The sequence below is a fragment of the Pyrus communis genome, chromosome 11, assembly GCF_041283825.1.
Source record: "Pyrus communis isolate YQ-2024b chromosome 11, ASM4128382v1, whole genome shotgun sequence".
NCBI lineage: Eukaryota > Viridiplantae > Streptophyta > Magnoliopsida > Rosales > Rosaceae > Pyrus > Pyrus communis.
The window spans coordinates 25,920,281-25,930,051 of NC_142575.1; the positions used below are offsets into that span (position 1 = coordinate 25,920,281).

Consider the following 9,771-nt stretch of genomic DNA (forward strand, 5'->3'; position numbering starts at 1 on the left):
GGAGATAGATTTCTTCTAGGTAAAGGAAAATAATTATCCCCAATACCTATTTAACTCTGCCTTAAGCAGGAGATTAAATAAATTTGGAGAACAATTATTATCCCAACAAGAACGAGAAGTCAGAGGAAATTTTTATTCCCCCTCCCCCAGCGTTCTTCTTTTCTTGCCCTTGCAAAGAGTCATTTCTCGTTGTTCTTCTTCTTCTTCGTGCCACACCAAGGTAAGAAAAATTTGAATTTTCGGGAGTCTTGGGACTTGAAAAATTGGCTTGGCGAAGGTTAAGGTGGTGTGAGTGAGACACGGCATAGAAGTCGTGGGCTGCTGTGCATGAATGGGTAGCACAATGGTATGGCACGGTCGGCAAGTGCGCAGAGGCGCTGGGCTGGGCGAGCCGTAAGGCTCTAGCCCTTCTGAATGTGTTTGGCAGGGGCCAAGTGAGGAGAAGCAGGCTTGGGCCTGTAGTAGCAGGCGAGAAGGAGTGAAGGAGACTGGCCAAGAAGCCTTAGGGCCTGTTTAGAGTACGCTGGGCCCGGAGGAAGGAAGATAAGTGGAGGCGTGGGCCTCCCCTTCGCTGGGCCATGCGGCGTGGGCTGTGTCCATGCTACTCCTTGTGCATATATACACATATATCTTTTTTTTTTTTTTTTTTTTTTTGCAAGCTGCCTTCCAAATATTTTTCCTCGTACTTTTTGCAGAGACTTTGAGATGTCATCCTCTGACCATAGAAGTGACGAATATCTTCCACCTTTGTATCGTCAAAGTGGTTCTTCTGGCAAGGTGCGTTACTTCAAGGCTACACATATCAAGATCAATTCCGAAGAGTTGTTTCGGGATTTTCTTGAGGCGTACAAGCATACGATTCCGTCAAGGGTTCACGTCAAGCGGGTGAAAGATGATAGCGGTCATGAACCATACGACGAGGGCGCATCTGCTAGGAAGAAGGCCATCAAATTCCATTCATATTACTTCGTGTTGGGATTCACTTTTCCCATGCCACGTCTTTTCCAGGAGGTGATCTGTTCCATGAAATATGCGCCTGCTCAGTGATCCCCAAATGCAATTCGTGCGATGTTGGGGTTCTCAAACTTGACCAAGTTCTTTGATCTTGGCTTGACCATTAATGAGTTCTGGTACTTCTTTAAGATCATCCACAAGGAAGGTGTGTCTCGCCATAAGCTATTGGATGCTTCTAGCAAAGGTGATCATGAGTGGGCGAGAGACACCTTGGAGGTGAGTAGAGAGTGTGAGTCTGACTCTTCTCATGAGTTACGTGTCCTGACTACCTTTATCAATGGTAAATGAACTACTTCATTCTTGTCCTACTTGAATTTTTGTTAAACTGCTTCATGATTCAATTTATTGATCGTCTTTCCTATTTTGTGTAGATTTGGAGTTTAGCTCAACTCTAAAGACTTTGGCAGATATGAAGAAAGTACACGTCGCCTTGGGCATTCCTGCTGAGTACTGTGAGTGGCGCTGGCTGCTCAGCTCTCTTAGTCGAGAAAATGGTGGCCTGCCTCCGAAGGAAGAGATAAAGCGGATAAAGGACGAGACGTTAACTTTCCCGATCATTGCTATAAATCTTACTGCCAATGAGGGTGGAAAGAAGAGATCTTCCTCACCTGCCTATGAGCCTTTGGCTAAGAAAAAGCCGATGACTTCTTCTGCTGTTCGTGGGAGCTCGTTTGTTATTAAGAAGCTTGTCATTGATCTAACTTCCCCCAAGGGGGCGAAGATGACCATTGAGCTTGAGCCTAAGAAACCTACTACTCCAAAGGTGACCGCATCCATTGCTGAGAGACTTGCCCAGTGGAAGAGTTCGGTGGTGCCTCTAGTGTCCGGGTTTGTATCGAAGCATCCGTTGGGAGCTAAGTCTGGCTTCATTTTTGAGAGGCTCACCGCTATGAAGAGCGGGAATGTGGATTCTACTGCTAAGGTGGTGTCTGGGCTTGCTATTCTTTTCGTGACTGACTCATATGCTGAGAAGGGGAAATCTGCTCACGCGGGCAGTTGTGAAAGATCCACCGAGTCTGAGGTTGGAGAGTTTCCTGAAGTTTGTACGCTACTGGAGGCTGACTTGCTTGAGAACGTCGATGCATGCGCCAAGTTTGTTAACGTGTTGGGAAAGTTGTCGTCCATTAAGATGCTTTTGCGAAGCGTCCTGCCTACTCGATGAGGTCCTCTATGATTGCTACAATGCATAAAACTTTGATCCTGGTAGCTGAGTCTATGCGCATTGATCAAGATGCTGTCAAGTGTGCTAAGGAGGCCGAAGTGGCATTGGTGGCTTAGCTTCGCTCAGCTGCTGAAAAGATCAAGAATCTCAAATTTGAACTTGCCGTTTTGAAGGGGTTTGATGTCTCTGCTCCCACTTCTTTGCAGTTGGAGATCGCTTATCGACTCAGGCGATGTTTGAAGATGCAAAAAATGAAGTCAGTCATGTTTCTCTGGTGGTCGAGGACCTTGAGCATGTCAATTCGAAGCTACGATCTTCTTGTTTTGCCAAGGATGATGAGCTTATCTTTATACATGCTGAAGTGTCTCGTCTTAAGGAGGTTACCAGTAAGCTTGAGTCCAAAGAGATGGATTTGCAAGGTGCATTGTCTACTAACGAGCACCTGAAAAAGGAATTGGATGAGCTGCAAGGTGCTCACATTGGGCTTGTTGAGGAGAATGTGCAGCTGAAGAATGAGAAAGTTGGTCACGAAGTGGCACTTGTTTCTTGTCAAGCCGATTTCTACAAGCTTGGCTATGTAGACCATCTTCAGGGCAGGCCGTCAGATTATGAGTTTTCCGATAAGAACTTCGAGACTTTTTCCACCAGTTGATCTGCTTGATTTCTCGTTTAAGGCTGCCTTTAGTGGAGCTGCTGAGGGTCAGGTAATCCAGGTAGAGGCTACTGAAGATGAGCTAATGGAAGCTTTAGCTGCTGGGAAGGGCACGGCTGTTGAATGCGTGGCAGTCGAGGAACTAGTGGTTGCGCAAGCTGCTAAGGAGTAGTCTTTTTGCTTAGACTTATGATTTTTTTCTTTTTCCTTTTTCTTTTACTGTGCTTGAACGTTGTTGGCCTTCGAGCCGGTTTATCAATTTGCTAGAAATTTAATAAACAACTTTCCTTGTTTTTGCTTCATCCTTCTATTTTGCCATGTCTTTTGCGAAACTTTACCGTAGGACGAGCAGCACGGTGAGCTGCTTCAACGAAGTAGTTGATCCCACGTCGTCACTTAGGTTTTAGGTTCGGCCTTAGGGCTTCGGGAGCCTTGCCTGCTTGAGGTGTCTTGCAAAAATTTACCATAGGACGGGCAGTTGAGTTTGCTACTTCGATGGAGCAGTTGACTCACATGGTTACTTTAGGCTTCAGTTTTGGCTTTGGGTATTTTAGAGCCTTACCTGTAAAAGGAAGAAATGCAGGATTTCCAATGTATAGAGCCGGCGACCGAACTCGTTGTCTCTATAGGAGGCAGGCGAGTTCGCGTAGCTACTATAGTTGTGAATCTCGGCTTTAGGTAGCTTCGTGAGCTTTAGCCTTCCCGGGGCATGTTGCGAGATTTTTTACTTATAGAGCCGTCGGCCGGACTCGTGCTTCTCGTAGGAAGCATAGGAGGTCCTCGTAGCTATTATAGTCGTGATACTCAACTTTAGTGGCTTCTTGAGCTTCGGCCCTTCCGGGGCGTGTTGCGACATTTTTGACTTATAAAGTCATCGGCTGGACTCGTGCTTTTTGACTTATAGTCATGACATTCGACTTTAGTGGCTTCTTAAGCTTTAGTCCTCCTGGGGCATGTCGCGAGATTTTTTACTTATAGAGTCGTTGGTCGGACTCGTGCTTCTAGTAGAAACCAGAAGAGGTCTGCGTAGCTGCTATAGTCGTGGCACTCGACTTTGTCCCAACAAAACTTAAACCATAGATCGTCGGCCAGAAGTGTTGCTTGTAAATAAGCAGGCAAGTCCGCATAGTCATGGCAGATGTAAGTTTCGGCTTACAGGCTACTTTCGGCTTTTAGCCGTCGGGTTATCAGCCAAGTGTCTTACTTACAGAAGTAGACAACTCGCGTAACCACTTCAGGTGTTATCCTGGCACTCTGAGATGTTTTTTGGTATGAGGTATCAGCGAAGGCGCTCCTCAGAGGCCATATCCTTCCGAGTCGCAGCTTTGATCCCGCAGGTCACTTAACTAGTATTGCAACACTTTAAAATTAAGCCACTTCATAAAGATTTGCGCGTCGAGGACAAACCAACTTGCCACGTGAACTTTTTATGGGCAGGGGTTCTGCACTTAGCGTTTTTTCCAGTTAGAGACCTGGGATCCCACAAAATTGAATCCTTCAGTTGGCTAAGTCTATTCCAATGGAAAGACTATTTTGGCCAATTCTGGGAGTCGTTCGGCTCAGCTAGTCGCTGATATCAGGGAAAACTGATCAGTTGTACCACCCATCCATATCTGGATATTCCAGATACGCCATGTCTGAACGTGCAGAAGGCGTCTTCTGCTTGTCATAGGGGTGGTTATGTTGTGTCTGCAGGGCAGCGTGCATCTTACGCCATGTTTGCAGGGTAGCGAGAGTCTCACGCCATGTTAGCAGGTGTCTTGCACCATGTCTGCTGGGCAACGGGTGTCTTCTGCTTATCGTGGGAGTTGGTCAGTTTGTTTATGCATTTGGCTCAAGCTTACGAATAATTCCTTCAATCTTCATTGAGAATAGAGGCTTTTATTAACTTTGCTCGTAGGCAGCAATGTCATAACAACTGATAATTCTCGACATACAAGGTCTTGTCCGTCGTGCTGCTTGAGTCTTCGAACTTTTTCGCCTTAAACATGGTTCAAGGAGTGGTGGGAGGTCGGTTCACACGTAGTACTTTCTCATGTTATAAGCATTCCACTGCTTGTTGATTTCTTTGTCGCTCATAGTGGTGAGGGTGTAGCTGCCCTTTCTGCCTACTCGGCTGATTTTGTATGGACTTTCCCAGATGGGAGCTATCTTTTTGGAGCCTTCCCGTCAAGCGGTGATGAAAGCTTTTTTGAAGACTAAGTCTCTGATGTGGTATAAACTAGCACACAAATTAAACCCTATAATTTAGACAATTGTAGTATAAGTAAGTATGGATCGTTCTATTCTGGGGATTAGAAGAGATGCTAATCAACACAAACTAAACTCATAAACTGAAAACTAAGTTAAACTAACATTAAAATAATGAGGGGGAGATTTTGGATGAATTTAATCAAAACAAAAGTAAAGGGCAACAAGTAAATTAAGTTGTGAATGAACTATGGGTGAGAAGATAGCTAGATGATTGTTCTCCACACATGAAACATATGCATGTCGATTTCCAGTTATTATTTCTATAAACCATGAATGACAATGCCCCAAATTAATTGTGAACTGCATAAATTAACTCTTAAATTTTCCTAGGTTCATTGAATTGGACTCAGCGACACAACCAAATTACTCTTTTTAGGTTCCCTAACTATGAAAAGCATGATAGAGATACATCTCAAAGATCATAAAGTTCTGTGAAAATCCTAAGCATTGATGAAGCATTCGTAACTATGAAAAACATGATACTCCTACCAAGTTGTTTATATAGGGCAAAGGGCACGGCTAAATCCAAGGAGAAAAAGGATTAGGGTGTTTGAATTATCTTAGGACTCCTAGAATCAGATGGGAATTATTTAGAATATGATAAGGATTCCTTTTGCAGCTGGAAATAAGATGAGATAATGTTGGATGAGGTTATATAAGATAAGATAAGACTGGATAAGATGAGATAAGTTTGGATAAGGTTGGATAAGATAATGTTCCTCTCCAACTAGGATTCCTCTGCCTTGTGTAATTCCTTGTCTTCCAAGCCTCAACTTTAATTCCTCTAGATCTTAGCACATGTTTAGCACATGTTAAACACCAAAACCATCCAGCCCATATTCTCTCCACACATGTTATCCAATCGAAGTCCAAAACTTCCAAATTGCTCCATTTTGCCATTTATTGTCATCTTTACCAATTGGACCTACAATAATACGAAAATAACTTAAATTTCCAAAATAAATATAAATTAACAAAGTAAATGCAATGAAATAAGATAACAAAGTCGCATAAATATGCTCCTATCAGTCTCTTGGCTGGAAGTGCTGGATTTTTGCCCATTTGTTGTAGCTAGAGAGAAGATGCTGCTGATAGGCCGCAATGCGGGTGAAAACCTTCTTGCGCTCTTCCTCTGCCAGCTCTAAGTTGGTGGCCATCTTCTTTTCATTTTGCTTGAGGTTCGGCAATACAATGCTGCTGCTTGGCACTATGACGGTGGGAGGAATGATTACCTCAGAACCATACATCAGGGAGAATGGAGTTTCACCGGTCGCTCGCCTTTTGGTGGTGCGATATGCCCATAGATTATCGGGGAACTCGTATGGCCACTTACCCTTCTTGTCTGAAAGGGTCTTCTTAAGGTAATTGAGGATGATCTTATTAGACGCCTTGGCCTGCTCGTTGCTCTATGGATATCGAGGCATGAACATCTGCTGCTTGATGCCATATTTTTTGAAGAACTTCGCCAAGTCTTTGCCCATAAACTGTGGACCATTGTCGGTGATGTTGGAGTGTGGGATGCCTAAGCAGCATATGATGTTCTTCCATATGAAGTGTTCTATGTCTGTCTGGGTAGTTGTGGTCATGGGTTCGGCTTTAACCCATTTTATGAAGTAGTCGATCACTACAATCATCATGCCTCTGGCCCAAGTAACAGGTGGCATTGGTCCTACCAAGTCAATCGCCCACTGCATGAAAGGCCATAGGCTCGTCTGTAGGTGGAGTTAGTTGGCAGGTAGTGCGGGCATAAGCTTGAAGCATTGGCAGCTGTCGCACCTTTGTACATACTTCTTAGCGTCTTGATGCATGGTCGGCTAATAATAGCCAACGTTGAGAGCTTTTTGCGCCAAGTAATGGCCTCTAGAATGGTTTCCACATATACCTTCGTGGATTGAGGTAAGAATCTTCAGGTCGTTAGGAGGCAATAGGCAGCGAAGATGTGGTCCTGAAAATGATCTTCGAATGAGCATGTCGTTCCATATGTAATAACGTGATGCTTTCATTTGGAGTTTTCTGAACTTCAGTCGGTCTGCGATGAGTGTTTCATTAACTATATAGTTGATGATGGGATCTTGCCAACTCAGGGTTGTGCTAATCCGCGCCACCTCGACTGCTGGTTCCTCATCTATGCTTGGCTTTTCCAAGTAATCGACTGGGATGGAGCGACTGAGCTGATGGTTTAATGCGAAGCCTAGGCTTGCTAGTGTGTCTGCGTAGGTATTCTCTGCTCATGGAACCCGAGTGAGTGTGTACGCCTGAAATGTCACTAGCAACTCTCATACCTTCTCGAGGTATCGGGTCATCTTTGGATGCTTTGCTGCATACTACCCTGAAGTTTGGTTTGTGATCAGCTGGGAATCAGAATAGATTGCGAGTTTTTTCACCGTTAGTTCTTTTGCCAATTGAAGGCCTGTTAGTAGGGCTTCATACTCCGCTTCATTATTTGATGCTTTGAAGCTCAAAATGATCGCCTGTTCAAGCATCGAGCTAATTAGGGTAGTGAAAACCAGGCCTACTCCCGATCTTTAAAGGTTAGATGATCCATTGACTTGCAAAAGCCAAAAATCTCTATCAGGTAGTGCAGGTACGGCTATGGCATGCTCGGTTGCCTCCAGGGCGCTTTCGAGCTGTGTTGCTGCATCCTTTAGGCTTGGGGTGAATTCTGCTATGAAGTCCGCAAATGTCTGGGCTTTTATCACTGTGCGGGGTTAATATGCTAAGCCGTATTGACCAAGTTCCTTACTCGTTGAGAAATATCTAGACTGTGCAAAACTGATCGCAGTGGGTAATGGGTCATGATGATGATCAGATGCCCTTGAAACTAGGGTCTGAGTTTCCGAGGTGCGACAACTAGTGCCAAAATTTGTTTTTCAATCTTCGGGTATCTGGTTTCCACAACAAGGAGAGCTTTGGATATGTAGAATAAGGCAATTAGCCCCCAGCTCTTTTCGTATGAGGGCAGAGCTTACTGCTACTTTTGATACCGTCAGATAGATGTATAGGTTCTCCGCTACTTCCGGTTTGGATAGGTAGGTAGGCTGCGAGAAGATTTGGCTAAGTGTAGTTACTCGTCAGGTTAGACTTTGGATCTCCTTTAGAGTAGTGGGGGACTTCAGATTCGGGATCACTTAGATCTTCTTTGGATATGTGTTCAACGTAGCCTGACCACTGCTTAGGGTTAAGGAAGATGTGCTCGACTTCTTCTTCGGGTTTCCATCCTGATTCATCTACCAGGGCATTGTTAGCCTTAACACTATATTCCTGACCTGCTTGCTTTGATTGCTATTGGGCAGACATAGAGTCGTCATTCTATACTTCAGCTGCTACTACTAGGGCGAAAGATTTCTTCTTCGACTCCTTGAGGACTTGTACAGTGCATCGCCTGGACATGGCCTGGTCACCTTTTATCTTTCTGATTGCTCATCCCGAGATGCAGAATCAGATTTTCTGATACTCGATCGATGTCACAGCTCAAATCTTCACTAGCCAGGGTCGGCCCAATGTCCCGATGTGAGGAGATGGGTCGTTGACAATCATGAAGGTCTGCGATGAGATAATCAGTGGGCTGGTTACGTTGAGTGTGATAATGCCAATAACAGTTGAGGTGAGTCCATTGAATCTAGTTAAGACATCTGTTTTGTGTTTGATCGTGTTTTCCAGGCCTATCTTTTGGATGACTGACAGTTGCAGGAGGTTAACTGAGTTACCGTTATCCACCATGTTTATGTCAACGATGGCGTGGGCCAATTGTACGGAAATTACTAGGGTGTCGTCGTGGGGAAAGTATACTCTCTCAGCGTCCTGCTCAGTGAAACTGACAATTGGTCCATGTATAACATTTACGGCTTGAACCTGATTGACTAATCTCGCCTGCTAGATCTTTCTTCTTGGAGTTATTGGTGGCCCCCAGATGCTTGAATTCAACAAAGATTCCATTGATTAAGATTGTCTTGGTTGTGGGTTCGGCATCGGTATTTCCTTCTCACCTTGGTCGGGCAGCTGGTTTGTCGATATACTGGTCGCACTTGCCTTCCTTCACGAGCTGCTCAAGGTACATTTTCCATGTGGTGCAATTATTGGTTGCATGCCCAGGACCTCTGTGGAATGCGTAATATTTGGTTCGGTTCATCTTAGAGGTGTCGTCCCTTAAAGGTGGAGGCGGCTTTGAACCATGGCTTGTCCTTGAGGTCGCGAAAGATTTGGCTGATCGGGACTGAGAACTTGGTGTATGTCTTGGGTGTTGTGCCTCCCTTTGCTGGGGACGGGTCCCTGTGTTTATCTCCTGGTCTACTTTTGATGTTGAGGGATTTATCAATCACCTTCTTCTAAGTCGGTTCTGCGGCTCTGCGTGGCTGCTCAGGCAGCTTCTGGGAGCGTTTTTCTTCATCTCAGAGGGAGTGCTTTTCTGCCAAAGCATAAGAGTTTGCCAAGGATAGGTTCTTGCCTATAATCAATTCTCTGAAAAGAGGGTGATCTGCTGGGAGCCCTTTTCGAAAAGCTGAACATGTAATGTTGTCATCTCATCGGACAATCTTTGCCTTCTCCACCTTAAATCTTTTGACGTAAGTGCGGAGTGACTCATTCGAGTCATTCTTCATGTTGAAGAGGTAGTCAAGACTTCTTTTTGATCGAGCGATAAGACAAATATTCCTTAGTGAAAACCAAGAAAAGTTCGCTGAAGTTCCGGATT

General features: G+C 44.7%; 1 protein-coding gene across 1 annotated transcript; it reads right to left on the reverse strand.

Annotated features, from left to right (window-relative positions):
• Nucleotides 1–6,106: 6,106 nt before the first annotated feature.
• On the reverse strand, nt 6,107–7,384 carry LOC148693174 (uncharacterized). Its single transcript, XM_088680324.1, has 2 exons — nt 7,364–7,384; nt 6,107–6,487 (listed from the first exon to the last, which is right to left on the reverse strand). Exons 1-2 carry the CDS (start codon nt 7,382–7,384, stop codon nt 6,107–6,109), a joined length of 402 nt encoding a protein of 133 aa, XP_088536450.1.
• Between the last annotated feature and the right edge of the window lie 2,387 nt (nt 7,385–9,771).

Coding starts and splice junctions, on each gene's coding strand:
- LOC148693174 (XM_088680324.1), bottom strand. CDS start 7,384: ATGACCCGATACCTCGAGAAG. Junction 6,488..7,363: donor TGACCCGATACCTCGAGAAG/GTATGAGAGTTG, acceptor CGATATCCATAG/AGCAACGAGCAGGCCAAGGC.